At 45.2% G+C, this 17656-nt stretch overlaps 1 protein-coding gene across 1 annotated transcript; it reads left to right on the top strand.

The window, feature by feature from the left end:
- The first annotated feature begins 1559 nt into the window (after positions 1 to 1559).
- LOC8042442 (PCI domain-containing protein 2) lies at positions 1560 to 15201 on the top strand. Its single transcript, XM_029981943.4, has 15 exons — positions 1560 to 1733; positions 2482 to 2523; positions 4363 to 4484; positions 5038 to 5103; positions 5630 to 5726; positions 6209 to 6312; positions 6669 to 6744; positions 6850 to 6944; positions 7117 to 7163; positions 7560 to 7660; positions 7747 to 7820; positions 7932 to 8057; positions 8730 to 8796; positions 9450 to 9506; positions 15034 to 15201. Exons 1-15 carry the CDS (start codon positions 1698 to 1700, stop codon positions 15121 to 15123), a joined length of 1200 nt encoding a protein of 399 aa, XP_029837803.1. The 5' UTR covers positions 1560 to 1697; the 3' UTR covers positions 15124 to 15201.
- Positions 15202 to 17656: the final 2455 nt, after the last annotated feature.

Raw genomic sequence — 17656 nt, 5'->3', positions numbered from 1 at the left:
CATTGCACGAAATGAAGTCGATCCCCACCCGCTTGCATTCCACTAATATTCAACATCGCGTATGTGCATAAAGTTATCCTGCAATCATATAGGCACATTTGCCCATAGCAAAAGTCGAGCATTTGTGTGAAGAATGTCGCACCATTCGCCGGAAGTGCGCCGTACGGGCATGAACCCCTATGCGGTGCGCCAAACAAACGAAATTATTCAAAGCGCATTTGACGGTTGCTGATAGCCATCATATTTGTTATGTGTTTGCTTTCTTCCTGACTGAGTATGCCGAGATAATTTCAGACACACCGTTCAAGCACAGATCTTGGGCGTCAGTAAAAGCTCGTCCAAAAAGGCTTAGCGAGGAGTAGGGGACGCTTGCTAGGGCCCACGTCGTTGCAAGCTGATCTCAGCGTTTGCGAAAACTTAATCTTCTATCAGCATAAAATTTGAGGTTGAGATATGTGATGATACAAGGAAGACATCATAATAACTTTTGTGCTGTAGTGAGGTCGAATTTATTGCGTTTCCTTGAAAGTTCATACGCCAACGCTGGGCTCAACTTTGAGACTCGTGTGATGATGCGACTTGCTTTTCGCCCAATGAAGTAACAAGAACCGGACGTTTGGCAAACAAAATACGTGTAGGCTCAAGGTGACAAAATTTCAGTTGTAGTTCACTGGTACTAGACGGGATTACTGACATTGAGTTCAAAGATGCAATCGTGGGGTGAGGTGACTAAGCCACGTCTTACTACGTTTGCATACGCACGCACAATATCTGGTGTTTCGGGAAGCAAGGAAAGTGCCCCGGTCTTAGTTTTGTATCGCTCGAGAATGAGTGTATTGTACATTCGTAAAAAGTCAGATAATCGAAAACGCAAGCACCGTGTTGTGTCGCGGCGTGATAACACGAGATGAAGCTGCTCAGTCGAAACCGAAACTGAGTGGCCAACTAGTTCCCAGAGTGCACTGCGTGGTATTTCGCCGCGATGGAGCGCATCGATTTTGGAAGAAGTCTAGTGACTGTAACCACGATGACTGTAAAGGCCCGTTCACACTCTTGCGACCGAGTACGACTGAGAGAGACGAGATCTCTTACAACTTCTTAAATGTTTCTAGAATGAGGGAACACACTGACATTGTGGCGCCATCTATGCGGTGACCCTAGAACTGCATTTCACAAAAGCGAAGGTGTTGCGGGATTTCCGAGGTCAAATGTGCGTAATACCCATAGAAAGGATCGTTTATAACATTGACAAAAGTTGTTCGAGCCAAAAAAAGAAAGGATATTGCGCGAGAAAAAAAAAAATAATGCCGGACCGCCGAGTTTACACTGCTTCCCAATAGATGGCGCCAGTGTGTTCTCTGGTTTAAGAAGTTTTAAGGAACCCAGGTTTAAGAGGTCGCAAGCAGTCGCAAGAGTGTGAACGGGCCTTAACTGAAAAATCAGCTATAGCCTGTCGGCGTTGTGACGGCAAATCTCCAGATCTAACGAGAAATCTCGCCAGGAAACGTTCACCCGGCAACCTTGTCTTCAAGTGGCTATTTTCAAAATTTAAATCCAAGTCATCGAAATCCAAGGAGAGCCACATCAGCCGCCTCGCAGTCTGTCGTTCGCGTTTGCTCGTGTGTTAGTAAACAAATGATACGAATGTCCTAGTTTTACTGTCCCGGTTAGTGTGAACAACTTTAAATCAGCATAACATGGCCCATATGACAGTGAATCAATACTTGCAGCAGGTGAGGAAGGTATCTTCCGGTAGAAACACCAAGCCCCCTCATGGGTACTTCGACGGTGTTCGAATTTCAAATCGCCGGTTTATTTTCGTTCAGCTTGCCTCCTACAGCTATTTCGTATCATATCGAGTTAGCTGTGAACGAGAATTCCAACCTTGCACACGGAATATTGCCAGTAACTACGATCGCCATGAGCAAACCTGACAGGTCCTCGCGGTTTCCGTACGGCGGCCGAGCGACGTTGAGTGTCGTCGTCGTGAGCTTTGTGAATAAAGAGGGGGGAGGGGGGCAATAGTGCATCCTCGCGGTTTGCGTATGGCGGCCGAGAGGTGTTGGGTCCAGTTATACCCCGGCGTTGAGCGCAGTGAACGTAGCGTAGCGCAGAACGTAAGCCGTTCATTGGCCAGCAAGCAGGAACTCGATATCTGCAATCAATTTGTATCGGTGTGCGCTGCGCTAAGTCGCGTTTGCTAGGCTCGGCGCCGGAGCGTGACAGCCAACTTGTGAAGCCTCGAAAACCTAATTGCCCAGTTGTTAGCATTCTTTCTTGGGCCCCTTTGTAAGTGGTGGCACCCCTTTGTATACTTTCTCTCTTCGCGATGGCAAGCTGCGAACTCACGAACAAAAACGTTAATTCATCAATCCTTTTTTTGTTTTGTTTTGAGGGTGCGGGGGGGGGGGGGGGGGGGGGGCAATTAATTAGTGCTTTTGGCCTGCTGTGTCTTAATTGCTGTATTCAATCGTATTTCAGGTTGATGAAGCCCTCCAACAGGGCCGTGGCCAGAAAGCAGCCGTGAGTCTTTTTCTCTCGTGTTTCTCAGGAAACCGAGGTTTCCGTCAGTATCGAACTTGATTTGTGAAATAAATTTCTTGCTTTAATTTGTTGGGCGTCTAAGCCATATACGAGCAACCACAGTAAGAAAAAACGAGAGTATCATTGGCAGTTGCTTTAGATACACAGAAACCGAGTACTTACCAATGTAATGCTTGAAACAGAATCTAAGCTTAATGCAACTGCACCTTTCGTTCCAATACACTCTGAGCTTACCCGGCTGAAATGCAATAGTGCATCCTCGCGGTTTCCGTAAGGCGGATGAGAGGTGTTGGGTCCAGTTATACTCCGACGTTGAGCGCAGTGAATGTAGCGTAGCGCAGAACGCGAATGTAGCGTAGCGCGGAACGTGGAATTCACCTCATGGTGAATTCCACGGGTAGATCCGGAGCGCTTTCAGAAATCCGCGAGGGAGGCGAAATTCCGCTCTGTAAAGCCCGCTCCCAATCGACGAGCGGAAGATGGACGCACATTTTTAGAGCGACCCACCGATTTGTGCGAGACGGTCGGCCATTCAAAATGGCCGCTGCTCAGACTTGACAAGCCGACCGACGCCTCAGCCGACTGAGCTTTCCGATGACCAGTCGCAACTGTCACTGTTTAGCTGCAGAAATAACACACGACACAGGCCGGGCGGAAATATCCGCACCGTGGAGCCTGTGTCACAAATAACGAAGAAGACGTCCGCATTTGCCACTGTCACATACCTTTCGACCGCCTCGAAGCGGCTTAGCACGCAGTGATCGCCATCGGTGGAGTTCAGATTGCTGGTAAGACTAATAAACACAAAGGGGTAACAAACCATCACTTGTACAGGCGTTGCCTAATCTGTTCTTGCTTTATTGCACGAGAAAACGCCAGCGGCGTGCAGTCTAAATAGGTAAACAATCGTGCGAAGCAGAATGAACAGGCCTAACCTTGTGTCTGCCACTGGATTTTTTGTCATTCTTTTTCTCGTTCTTCCTCTCTTGATCACAGGTGTCGGTGCTTACGATTTACCACACTCCAGTCCCGGCTTTGTATCCCTGATTTACGCGAGGTAGAAAGCGTTCGAGCCGTCACAATTCCGCGTGAACAACCGACGCATCCGAGCAGATCCAACTCGACGGCTTAACTGGTCCAGCGATCTCGCCAACCTCGCCGCGCATGCGCAGTGCCGAGTTAAAGGGAAATGACGTAGTGCGCTCTGTCAACTTCCGCAAAGATCTCTGAAATTCCGCGGAGCAAGTTTGGCGAATTGGAGGCGCTCCATGGAGCAGGCGCTGCTAGAGATCTATGAGCGGAAGATGACCAACTCGAGCCAGATCTGAAAGTGGAATATGCCCGCTCAAATGGAGCGCTTTTGGAGCGCTAGAGATCTGCGAGCGGAATTCACCACCGGATAATTGGCATGGCAGATACTATTTGGTGCATATTTTTATGAGGTGTCTGGTTTTGTTTATAGCCATTTCAGCCGGTTTTGGCAGAATGACGAAGAGTAGCAATAGGCTTACCACAAACTGAGATTGCAGTCCATACCAAGGTGTCTGCTAACAGGCAAAATCAAGAGTTGCTAGGAAATCTGAGCATGGCAAAGTAACGGAAATGTTGAAGAATTTTGGCAGACCTTTGCACGACTGAGGGATATTTGTGTACAGATTCTGCTTTATTGACATTTTTGCCGACCTATGCATTCAACAACTCAAACAGAACTTTTTGGGCTCTCAGAAGGTGGCGGTCCGCAGCATTGCAACATCATCATCGTAACCAACGGCTTCAGCCTTTTCGGTAGACATTTTATGCATGCCAATTCTGCTGCAGGAATTGCTGTCGAGTAAGCATGCCCACGTTGCCAGCTCCCGCCTACAAGTGGAAGACCCGGAGCCAGTGGTTCAGCGTGTCATTGACGCTCCCTGGGATGAAGTTGTTTGTCAGCACCTCAGGTATGCCGTGGTACAATCAAAATGGTTTAACATTCACTTCTTCGTTTTGCGAAATCTGTTTCTCATGTCGGTCAGTAAAGAGACTTAAGGGTATTACAACTTTAAGACTGAACTTCCCTGTTTTTTTTTTCTAAAAAAAAAACACGTTTTTTTTTTGTTTAGCACTGCACTGAGCTTTGTTGTAGCAGCAATTTTTTAAAAAAAAGTGTACAGTCTGCATAGTGAAAAAAGAATGTTTTTTATAGGTAATAGCTCCTTTCAGATGTTTTAAAATTTCTCCCAACTCCGCTTTATTTCGTCCATTACTGTGCAAGTATGAAAATTTTTTTTGTTACTTATTTCACTGTTTCATGGCATTTCGTCCAAAGTGTGGCATGTCACTTACGTGGTTGGTTCAATATGGTATGTTGTCACTCGGAGTAACAAGTACGCATAAGTTCTTATTTATCAGTGTGTGCATTTCTCTGAGAAAGAATTGAAACCTTGCCGTTAACCACAAACTCAAGTTTGATGGCACATGCTAATTGGATATTTTCTTTTGTTTTCTTTTTAGATGTGTCTACCACATGAATAACTATGAGTTCATGGAGGCTTACAAAGAGCAAGCGATTCTTGTGCAATATCCTTTGCCTTTTCGGTGATTCTAAAGGAATTCTTTAGAAGTGTATAGCGTAACTAAAATTACAAACTGGCTCTCTAGCCACATGTTCTGCAAATTTTGCTTATGTCCGAGTCTGCTCTCTCTTTGAACCATGTGAGATTTGATAAAGTAATTGGGGGGTTTACAAATTATTGTGTGTGATAGAGTTGGACATCGTCTATGTCCCATTTTGCATTATCTAAACTCTTTTTTTATTCTACAGCTTCTATTGTAAATTGCAAAGGGGATACTCCTGCATTATACAACTTGCGCTACAATATACCTACTAATGACTGAGTTCCGGAGTTACACATTTGGTAGTCCATCCGAAACCAGTAGTGCATATAGGAACAATATTGACTGGAACAATTCAGGGAAATGTGCCTTTGAAGGATTTTTTTTTTTTGTTGCATAACTTACTATTTTTAGTAGTGAAGCCAGAAACTCGGTTGTTGACACCGAATAGCCCTGGTTTGAGGGTTGTCCTTAACAACATTGGTTCCAAGGTTTTCACCAAGATCCTGCAGTCTCTCAAAGACGAAAACTGGGCACTGCCCATCATGTATGCTGCATGTCTCGACCTGAGGCTATTTGCTGCACAGGTGAGCTGCAGTACCGTGTATACCACTTCGTTTACGTTTTGAGCGAAAGTCGTTCTCATTCTGGTGTTACGAGAAACGGTGAGAGCAACAAATTGTTTTACTAAGGGAGTTTTCTGGTCTCACAGCTTCCTTTTCCCACTCTGCTATCTAATCAAACTGGAAAGATTGGTGGTGCAACCCTGTCTTGTATTGTTTTAAAAGATTTCTATTAATCTGGGATGATTTGTATTAACCTTTATCATACAATTAGACACCCAGCATAAGCTGCTTTCATGCTGGTTATGACAAGGTGCTTCTTCCGAGTATAACCTGCTTGTTTGTGCTTCTCAAGATAACTGGTGTGGTTACAGACATCTCTAGCTATCGCTCCTCTTTTCTCGATATGCTCTACGGAGCTTTAATTATGGCTTAGAAGGGATCCCAGATTTCTTTATTGGAATCATACGAATGTCATTTAGTAATGGTTCTTTTGCTCACTCCAGGCAGATGCCCAATTATCCAAAAAGGGAAAGGGCAAGCCCGGAGAGACGCTGGAAAAAGCTGCCGAACTTCTAATGGGCTGCTTCCGCGTCTGTGCCAGCGATAAGTAAGAACGCCCAACTTCCTTTCTGGCATACCTCCCTGTTCAGAGCTACCGTTAGTTTAAAGACTAAATGCTTCAGTGTAGTGGGTGCTAGTGTCCCTCTGAAATGGCTTCTTATGCCTTTTTTCCTTAATTCATGAAGTGGGAAAGTTTTCCTAAGCACTGAAGTATTTTGTTACTCTGTAGAATTAAAATTCGACTGAGTAGCATTTTGTGCAAGTACGATCTTGTGAAAATGGCTGTCACTGATTTAGAAAAAGAATTGTACGTTCAAAAGTTCCATTTATTGAACCTCAAGTTTGTTTTAACAGCCTTTGCGAGCTGAAACTTCAGTAACCGTCGCTCTCCTCTCCTCGCAGCCGATCCTCTCTGGAAGACTCTAAGCGTAGGGGAATGCTCAATTTGGTCAACCAGCTGTTCAAGATATATTTCAAGGTTGGCTTTCTTTTTGAGTGAACACTGCCCATATGCCCATTTCAAGAAAGGGGTTTTTACTTGGCAGCATGTTATTAAACGTCCATTTCTTCCATAACCCTACAGATCAACAAGCTGCATTTGTGCAAGCCCCTCATCAGAGCCATCGAGAGCTCTACATTGAAGGACCATTTCAGCATCTCCCAGCTGGTCACGTACAGGTAGTAATGGGGTCGTTATCACGATTATCGTTGCCACTGTATTGATTGAGCACTTGCATGCTATTTTGGGCCTGACCTTTTGCACTTGTCTTCAGACTGTGACATGTTGTTTAGATTTGAGTGAAGAACAGCTGGGTTCCTTGCAAAAAAAGCATAATAATTCCTCTTTCAGGTACTACGTTGGACGAAAGGCCATGTTTGACAGCGACTTCAAGAATGGTATGCCTCGAGCAGTTTGAATGCAATTACTAGATTTATTTAACATTTGCTACTGTTACAAACTTTGTTCTGAGGTTAGCATTATTGTCAGAATCATCGGCACAGTAATCTTTTTTTAGGCTATCAGCCATCGCAGCATTATCAGAAATCATACGTTAGTAATGCAGGTTCTTCTCGTGTCAAGTAAAATAAAGCTATTGGCACTCTCTATACTGCCTGTCAGTGCTCGCATTTGTTTTTTGTGTATACATGGTTCATAAAGAACAACATCGCTGATTTCTGTTTCGTCTGTAGAGCAAACTAATAAATTGTATAGACAAATAAGTTCACCTTATGGAAAGGGTGCTCAGACACCGCTTGCAGAATGATATTGATGTCACGACTTCTGAATTTCAGCGGAAGACTACCTGACGTTTGCGTTTCTGCGTTGCGACCGGGAGTCGGTGCGGAACAAGCGCCTGATTCTCATCTACCTCATCCCGGTGAAGATGCTTCTGGTGAGACGCGCATCGTTCTGAAACACCTCACCTCATGCGCAAAATTGGAGCCTGCTGTTGCAATCATGGTCCTTGTACATACGCAGGGTCACATGCCGAGTGAGGGCCTCCTGCGCAAATACGACCTCATGCAGTTTTCTGAGGTGGTTTCCGCCGTCACGTGAGTCACCAGCGCCTTTTCTCTTTTTCACGTCGCATCTCGGCGATTGTTTACGTGACAGGTCCGCGTTTCGGCGGACGTTTCGTATACGGGGAACTTTTGCGATGACAGGGAAGGGAACCTGCTGAGGCTGGACAACGCCCTGTCTGCGAACGAGGACTTCTTCATCAAGAGCGGCATCTACCTCATTCTGGAGCGACTCAAGGGAATCACCTACAGGAACCTCTTTAAGAAAGTGTACGTAGAGATTCCCCACATCGGAGGACGATTAACTGGGAAACTGTTAACACTGGGCTTTTTGAGTGACTGTGAAGGGAGTTTGGGCTACTGAGGTCTTTTTGTTTTTAAACTGCACATTGAGGGCTGGTTGACACACTTGTGACTGCTTAGAACCTAGAGCATTAAAACCTCGTGATCTCTGATGACGCGAGAACATTTGCCGTTCTCACATTTTTCTACCTACTTTTTTCGCGAATTATTCTTTCTTTTGTTGCTCGAAAAACTTTTGACAATGTTATAACCGACCATTTCTCGTTGACAGTATGTACGTTTGGTCTCAGAAATACTGCAAACCTTCGCTTTAATGAAATGCAGTTACAGGGTCGCCTCGTAGATGACATGCCAGCATGCCAGTGCATTCTCTCATCACGAGACATCTTGAGAACTCGGCCGTAAGCAAATCCAAGTGTGTGAACGTGCCTTTAGGTCGCACATACGGCATGTAGGAACCAAATTCCTCCTGCACCAGTCATTTTTGCCGGAAATTAATAGACACATGCTAATATTCTATTTTCATTTAACCTGGGGATGAGTACCGCGAAAAAAAATTCTAAACACTTCTCCCATTTTTTTTTGTTTTCTTTCTTTAAATTGAATTTGCAGACTTTTATTTGCCTTTTTGTTTTCCAGGTATCTGCTGTTGAAGACCCACCAAATACCCATTGAGGCATTTCTTGTTACTCTCAGATACATGAAGGTATGTTTGTGGGCTGCCAAAGAACTTTGGTGCCATAGTGTTGTTTTTCATCTAGCATCAGATTTCGACCGGGCCTGCTCAAATTCTGGTTTTGAAGGCAAACTTTATAGCCCACTTTAGCGTACACGATATCCGTCAGGGAACACTTCGTAAGTATGCGTGGCTTTGAAAATGAGCGGAGGTACCACGAAATTCCGAGCAAAGCGCCCATCTGCTACTTTTGAAATGTTTGAAGCGCCCACTCCGCACTTATGAGCCTGCTGGCAAACCGAGACGGTCCTCTGAGTTAACTGCTTGTCTGAACACGCCGGTGCAACGCGATGAAGCTCGACGCTTGTGCATCCGTGCAAAGCGGGGAAGGTGAGCCTCGTCTACATTTTTGCTCTGGGACCTAGCAGACACCCGTCTGTAGGTGCTTCCTCGGTATTTTTCGGGAGGCTTGTTGTTTACCCGCAAATTCAGATCTATTTCTGCGTGCACGCGAGGGCCGATCAGTTAGCCCCGAACTGTACAGTCTGTACCAAATGTGCATTATATACCTAATTCAACATACCCCATGTCACGCGTTAGTATAGTTTGTCAGTATATGTTCCACAGTCGTGCATTTCCATTAATATTTAGTTTTTGGGTGTGGATCCTCTTTCTCCATCCAGATTGAAGACGTTGACCTGGACGAACTTCAGTGCATCATCGCCAACCTTATATACGAGGTGGGTGCGCACGGCCCTCGTAATGTGGGCCTTAATCGAAGGTCTCACTGAACGACCATCTTAGTCGGGACAAAGCATGGCCATTCTGGACTGAATCTGTATTATGTTTTTGACTCATTCGGCTCTATTAGAAAGTCTGTACATTCAGTCACAGCTCCACTTAGGTAAGGAATAAATCCTGCGTGGTGCAGTTCTAATGTCAACTTTACCTGTAATAACTTAAAAAAGTACCGTACAATACCGCACATTCGCCCAATCCACATTAAGCGCCCATATGCAAATTTCTAAGATATGAAAAAATATGCACAGTACATTTATTTGTAAAATTGATGACCGGACAAGCGCCCCTTCTCCATTTTTCGCGATTATCTCTAAATTATAAGTGGGCACTTGCCCGGTATTTCACGGTAGATAATTTCCGAGTGAAAAGCTTCATCACCATCCTCATTATTGGAGCGTGCACTGCCCCACGCAAGGAGGTTATAAGTACTAGGGGGGCGCACATTGCAATATTGGTGAAGCCTAGTCGTAAAAAGTTTAAACGATTTTGTGCCCAGCGTGACCGCAGATCTGTCTGGCGATTGGTGCATGTGAAGGTCACGTGTGAGATGGACGGTTGATTGTAGAAGGATTCCCTGCAGGCTTGCACGCGCTCCATCCGGTAGGTTTTATCAGATCGAAGGCTAGACGAAGCTAGCTACAGTCACGTGATGTGGTCATGTCGGACTGATAAGTGAGGAGTGTAAGGAGGAAAATGAGAAAGAGGCGAGGCGTCAAGGGACCATGGCTTGTGGAGGCTACGTGGCTCACGTCATTCCCTCTCCTACCCTTCTATCCTCCTTGGCCCCACGGGAAGTGTGTGCTCCATGAGCAGTGCAGTCGAGCTCTGGGCCTGGGACAGTAAACATCACGCTCAGCAGCACGCCTTCATTTTCCTTATAAGTTTGTGCTTGTCTGGCCTTGTCCCCTTTTTGTTTGTAGTACCTTTTTTTTGACAAGTATACAAGCATTTTTGTAAAAATCTTCCCAAATTATGTTGTTTTTGTCGTTTAAGTACATCATGCTCAGTGATAAGACCATTTCTTTCCAGCTTAAAATTACGGGGAGCAACGAGGACACCATTTTGTATGTTGCGTCATTTGCAGCTGCTTTAATATTGACATGCCCGTCTCTGCCATCACAAGCACTATAGATCAAACACATGTGCTCTTAAACTGGGTTAACGTGAACCGAGAGGTTCGCACAATACCTTCAGAGGTTCCCCCCCCCCCCCCCCCCCCCCCCAGCTCCCAAATTTTTTTTATCAATCCTGCCCCCAAGCAAAGTTTCCAGTTTATGTGCCATGCCTTAGTAACCTTGTGCAAGACACTCCTTGGTATAGGTGCATTATTCCTTACCGGATCTGTAGGCCTTGCTTTAAAGGGATACTACAACGAAATTTCGGCGCTAATTTTTTGGTTTATATGTGTTCAAAAAAGCACCATCAAATCAAACATACCAATATTTTGTGAAAAAAGTCACAAAAAGGAATTTTAAAACGTATTAAACGATTAGCAAAGAGCACCTAGTGGATGTCGCTAACGCCTCGCTTGTAATGCCCGTCTAGGAACCTTGGCAGCTAGTGACGGAGGTTGTCTCGCCTCCGGCCACGACGAGAGAAGAGGGGCAGGAGGAACTCCCCTCTTCCCGAGAATGCCTTTTGTGTATCGCAGAAGTCGCTATTGTCCCCCTACAAGATTATAGAAGATTAAGCCGTCACTCAAAATTTGTACAAAAGCAGCCGCTTTGGTGGCTGGAACGACTAGGCCATCCTCTCTACGTCAGCCTCGCCGTAGCTTTGCTCATCTTGAAACGACCTACGTCACGATTGCGTTGAATGTCGGGTGGTCTCCGCTGGGCCTTCTCCGAGCGCTTGCCAGAGTGGGCCGTTTATAACGAAAAATACAGCCACCAGGCTCAAAATACAAACGTGCGATTGTCATTTATGGATATTGTGGATCATATTCAACCTATTATTGAACACGACGGGAATATTTCAAATTTCGTTGAAGTATCTCTTTAATGCAGAGGTCGGCGGCCAATTGGCCGCATGCTGCGTCCGAGGTAGTTTCATGTGGCCCCTAACACGACACCAGAAAAGCGTCTGCCCTTTCCCCGCCCAGGGGTGGAACTGCTGCGCCGTTTGCGCCAAACTGCACCAGAACGAATAACCTGCTACATGCTGTTCCAAAGGCTGTATGTGTGCACAATTTGCGCCATGCCTGCGCCGAAAGGGAACTGTTCTCGGAAAGGAAACGAAGTGTCCAGCACGTGGCATTCTTGGCGGTGCCACTAAAAATGAAGAAAGTACAGCTTTTTTTTTTTTTGATGCCTACTTATGCACGAAGAGTAGGGCTGCGCGAATATTCGAATTGTCAAATAGTAGTTTGAAATAATATGCCATTTGATATTCACTTCAAAATTGTGACATTTGTATGTTTCGAAGTGTTGATCGTGGCGGGTTAGCCCCCTTTGAGTGCACTTCTCCCCAAGCACCGGTGCACTGCGGAGAAGCAATGCCTGCAAAACTGACCTCGCGACTCGCTTCGCAGGTGCGCAAGCGCGCACTTAGAAAACACACTGGCACACGCGCGCACCTGGTGTGAAAAAGAGAAAAGAAAAAGGGAAACGTTGGGATTGTTAATATTTGCATTGCAGTAAAATCTTCAAAATTTAACTGGCTTTTATGCAAGGCAGCGATGTTCTAACAACCGAACCTGTGTTTATCATTTTTGCTTGTTATTTTTTTTTTTTAATTCAGAATTGAAGGTAGTATTTCTATATACCAAAAATATTTATAAACCCCCTCCTTTTTGGTTTAATTTTATGTCAAATCTGTCATTTACATGCTATCCCAAAGTAGGTATTGGACTGTCTGAGGCCACAGCCTATAAATATAATTAGATTAAATTTAACGGAGCTCATAAGTAGGGAGTTAGAAGCTTGGGAACAACCTTCACAAGTTCAGCTGAATTTTTGTTTAAGCATGGCATAACAGTAGTGAAAGGCGTAGAGAAAGCCGCAGTAACTATTCAATATTCAATTAAAAAATATTCGGACAAAACCACTATTCACTTTGAATTTGCTTTGAACCCAAAATCACATCAATTACAATGAATAGGTCGCACTACTCATTATGGTCGGTTAGAGCAGCTATGTGCTTCGCTTAGCTGCTCTGTGAACATTAGCAGGTTGAATACGAACGAGGGCAGCGTGAGACATGTTCAACACAAAAGTGTCCGTTTCATGTCGAACTCGCAACAATTATGTCACCTTGATACAAACCCTACAAAGTGGCCCAAAACATTTTTTACGTCAAACACCAACCGAAGCTGCCATTGGTACTTCTAATAGGTTAATTGAGACATCTGCAGAATTACCGATGTATGATTGTTCAATAAATAAATAAATATCTGTAGAGGCCAGATCCCCTGTAGGTATGACACTTTGAATAGTCTGCCAACAGTCCAACTGCAGTTTTTTCCACAGGCTAACTTTCAAAGAAATCATATAAAAATTTTTGACATGAAAGCTGAAAATTGTCTGCTCCAAAAGTGGGAAGCTATGCTTCAAAACCCACTGTTTCCTGTTACAAGAGCTGCTCAAAATCACCACTTGTCAGTTCCACCACTGCCTGCCGCTTCCTAACACAGACTCAAGGACCACACGGCAGTTTTGACCTCAAATGGGTCTAGACAGGAACAAGCACCCCCCTCCCCCACCTTCAGGACTATCCATCTGGCCCCCTTCATGCTTTGCTTTGCGACAACTAGGCCAACCGATGTTGTTGAGACCAGATGGTGTTCCTGTGGATTAACCCTTTCCAGACCCCGAGAAAAGCAGCAATTTCCATAGGACCCATCCAACTGCTGTTCTTTTCCTAACTAATTTGCACATGCAGAAATATGACACATCAAAATGTGGCCAATTAGTTGTTCTTTCAAAAGAAACAGGTTAGTCTAATGTGGGGAAAAGATTTTAAAATGCAATTTTTTAAAAATACAATCTATGTGTTGAAGGCGTATAAATGCCGAAACTTCTACAGCTACGTCAAATAAGAAATAAAAAAAACAACAGGATATGCACAATGTGCCCCACACCCACGGCTCTTACTTCACAAAGTTTGTGTACTCTGACGTCTCTTTTTGATTCGTTGGAGTGTTGCCTCCGTAACTTGTGTGCTTTGCAATGAAGGAATGCTTATATTGGTGAAACACAGATAGTACACCTCAACATCCTCAGTAAAATGCCTCCTTTATGTTCTACCTTGGTTTTGTCATAGCCTTGATTGCAGTTCCTTCGTATTTAGCAGTTTTATCCGCCTTGTCGGTAACATAAAATGTGCACGCCGGCTCAAAACAGCATTGAAAATTATAGTGATGCCTATAACGTCGTTTAAATTGTCCCCAGAACTCTTGACGTCTAAAAAATATGTCACAATACAGTTGAATTACGTAAAAAAAAAATGCCGCCTTTGTTACGAAGATTGATGCAAGCAGTGAGCCTGTTATGGTGTTGTGTTTGGTGTCCTATCCCGCCCATACATCAGTAGTAATCCCGAAGGGGCAACTAATAACTTCACAGAAGCCTGAGTGTCAAGCTGTAGCCTATGGCGATTCTAGCGGTTGGCCATAGAAATGCTGGTGAAAAGCACGAGCGAACGCGAATGTTGCTGCCGTCACGGTGTCCCAGGCGTCCCAACTTCCTGCTGCTGTAGCTTCCGTGAACTGTCGTGAAGAGCAACCTGCAGCAGAAGAGGCGTCTGCCATATCCACCACAGCTGCTGGGACACCGCCAGGGTCGCGACCGGCGACAGCGTGACACTTCTACAACGTCATCAGGCGGAAATCGAGGGACTACTTTTTTGGGCGCGGTAAACACACCAGTCGGGGACATGTTCCAGGCACCATGGCCGTGTTAGATAAGTGCAACAACCATTTCCAGGCCTATTTTTGACAGCACACCAGCTTGTGATCAAACGTTGAAACCGAAACTACTATTCTTCGGTTATCCACGAGATTGTAAAACATAATTCTCCGCGCTTAATTAAAGTTTTTTGTTAGCGCTTGGAAACCATTGATTACCAGTAGTTGATGACCTATGGGCGTGGTCAAGAAGGCCTTGAAAGTTTGGGAACTGGTGGTTTAGCTTCCAGCCAATACCAAATATCCTATCATTGCCTTGAAGCAAGGGTTTCAAACCACTATTACGTGCTCCACACGAGCATTGAGGTAGAATTCCTAGGCTCAAACCTGATCGGAATCTTGTCATTTGCCTATTGACTTCCATAAATTGCCAAGGGTTGACTTTCCGCGTTCAGTGCGAAAAGGTGTGCGTAGTAGCCTCACTCACAAGAGGCTCCAGTATTCAGTAAATTTGGCACATATCTAGTTCCGACCTGGACAACTTGAGCCTAATCTTGACGCCATGTGCCGATGGTAGACGCAGAAATAGGGCTACATGCTCACCTGGCTCCTCTGCATTGCAGGGCAAGATCAAGGGGTACATCTCGCTGCAGCACCAGAAGCTGGTTGTGAGCAAGCAGAACGCCTTTCCTCGGCTGTCCAGCTTAAACTAGGTCCTGGGCAGCCTCCCATGTACATACATTTGTCATGAACCCTCGTAATAAAAAATGTTGTCCATTTCACTGTTATAATTCGGCCTGCAAGTTTGACTACTTCCGAGTTTACTTAGTAAACTTTATTCCAGTATTTTCCACCTCAATTTGTCACACAATTTTTTTAGAAACGGTAGAAAGAAGTGCAGTGTAACTAACCATGAAGTAACATTTTCTAATGGATTTGGCAAGGTCTTTATAAGGTCAGTGCAAACTAATATTGCCCAATCGAAGTTATCGAGATTGGCTATTAATGGTGCAACCATTGTTGTTCATAAACTGAAGGAGAGGAGACGACGTATTTGGGGACATGCCCCCCCGCATACCTTCCCCCATATCTTCCTCTCCATATAGTTTTTAATTCAACCAGACTGTTTTGCAGAAGGTTTGGCACCTACTTTGGTGAGGAATCACAAATGGCGAGTTCTTTAATAAAATGTTTCGGTCGTTTGCACTTGGACTATCCAAAAAAAAGTCAACATCAGCTGAGCCTACCCCATATCATGCACATTAAAGTAGCACTAAATAGTGTTTCTTTATAACATATCTATTTCAAGTTCTCAAGTATTCATGCCTTAGGTTGAAAAATGTTGAATGTTTCATTGCTTCGTTACAGAAGAGAACTGTTCAATCAGCAAGGAAAAATTGCTGAGGTTATCGCATTTGAATGTAGCCTTACTATCACCATGCAGATTTGGAAACATTCATAGAGCTGTTCTCGAATTAAGTCTTAAAGGGGCCCTGCAAGGACTTTTTACTGTTTTTTAATTTGCACCGAACCTGAGCGCACTGAACGTAGTAACTTAGTGAAACTTTTCTTTTCGCGAAATTCGCTTTATTTTAAAAGTTATAGGCAATTTAGAATTACAAAAACAAGCAAAAAATAACCTTCATGACGTCGTAGGTCCTGGCTTGAGCGGCCGTGAACTAGAGGAGGAATAGTGAGCTCATCGAGCGCTCACGGCCGTCGCACTCCGTGTCGACGGCGCCAGAGGGCGCCACTAAAGCATGTTCTCGATAGGCTGTATGCAGCGGGCAGCCAAAGCGGCTTTCATTGCGTTTTCTGCGCGATTAAACACTAATTCGGCATGACACTTCATCGGCCACAAACGACAGCAAACACGGCGTAAAGATCAGTTCAGAATGGGAGCCACTTCGCGCTGCCATACCGCGAAACGGCCAAACCGCAAGACAAAGCCTCTCGCCGAAGGCCTTCGGAACGCTCGGAGTCAGTCGGATCCTCCTGTCCATACGACTGCAGCGTCACCGCGTACATCCGGAATTTGTCCGTGTCGGCGCATTATCCCACTACTCCTTTCTAGTATGCGCCGCTTTTTCCACCGCTTGGCGGCGGGTATGTCGACGGGTCACTTCTTGTTTCGTACTTTATAAGCTGCATTTCTTTCTTTTTTTCATTTATAATAGTGAACAAAAACTACTTCTATAAATAATTGAAACGGTTCGCGCCACGTACATTTTGTATTTCGACCAAAAAGAAGTTTTTAGTGGCTCTGACCAGTAGTAAGCCCAGGACCAAAGACGTCACATTTTGCGCGCTTTCGGTACCGCGGGTCGCCCTCGTCGGTGGAGGAGGTTTCCGTGTCGTCCGGTTAAAATATGGCGCACTGATATTTAGCTACTCTTTCCGTGCCCGCTGGCTTGCCCGAACCCCAAAAGACGTGGAAACCGCATAAAAGGTAGACGCTTAAATATGATTGCAGGGCCCCTTTAATATCGCATCATGCCGATGTCCGGGGTTACCTGTATCACTTAGCCTTTCACCATTCATCCACAATGGAATTGCATCGCTAGCCTGACAACTGGCCATAGCTCGGGTAACATAACGAGCACCGCATTTAACTACAATTCCCGGAAGGCATCTCTAAAGAGCGTGTTTGGCGTCATATTCCGGCCACGCACCGAAAGTGGTCACGAAGCGGTGACAAATCACATCGCAAAAGCCGGGGCGTCGCACAGTTGGATGTCACAATCCTGGCGGTTGGGTGCAAAAGTTTCGACAAATTTTCCGAGGACACCTAAGCAGTACTTAAGAGTTGTGAATGCGAAAGCATGAATGTCGTTCTTCCGCTCCCTTAGTTCGTCTGCGGTGTACTGGCCACGTTTTGCTACTGCCGAGGTTGCCGCCGCCGACTATATGCTCTGTGTGGGAACTATAAGGGGCACTTTGAAAAATGCGCGTAGCGCCGCTGGCAGAGGAGCTGGCGTTGGACAGCATTCAGCAGCCTGCGGCGCCTTTTCGCATGCCAAGCTGTGGCGGCGAAAGCGCACATAGACGAAACTTTTGCTTTTTGAGCTGATACCTTGTGGCTGACGTTGCATGGGTGCTGGGGCATGCCTAAGAGGGGCATCTAGCTTTTCTCCGCTTCTTATATATTGAATTCGAGTCATTAATAGGGGCAATTTCTCTAGTTGCGGTCGAAAAAGGGGTTTGAGCAATTTTCCGAAAAGCAGGATGGCCGCCACCATAATTGCT

The sequence above is a fragment of the Ixodes scapularis genome, unplaced genomic scaffold (genome assembly GCF_016920785.2).
Source record: "Ixodes scapularis isolate PalLabHiFi unplaced genomic scaffold, ASM1692078v2 PGA_scaffold5__190_contigs__length_132052651, whole genome shotgun sequence".
Classification (NCBI taxonomy): domain Eukaryota; kingdom Metazoa; phylum Arthropoda; class Arachnida; order Ixodida; family Ixodidae; genus Ixodes; species Ixodes scapularis.
The sequence above is the reverse complement of the archived record's forward strand: the minus strand, read 5'-3'. Positions and strand labels throughout refer to the sequence as shown.

What these genes read in the sequence shown, in the direction of transcription:
- LOC8042442 (XM_029981943.4), top strand. Translation starts at nt 1,698, where the DNA reads ATGGCCCATATGACAGTGAATCAATACTTGCAGCAG. An exon ending in GAGCAAGCGATTCTTGTGCA is followed by an intron (nt 5,104 to 5,629) that starts ATATCCTTTGCC and finishes CATTGGTTCCAA; the next exon opens with GGTTTTCACCAAGATCCTGC. An exon ending in TGTTCAAGATATATTTCAAG is followed by an intron (nt 6,745 to 6,849) that starts GTTGGCTTTCTT and finishes ATAACCCTACAG; the next exon opens with ATCAACAAGCTGCATTTGTG.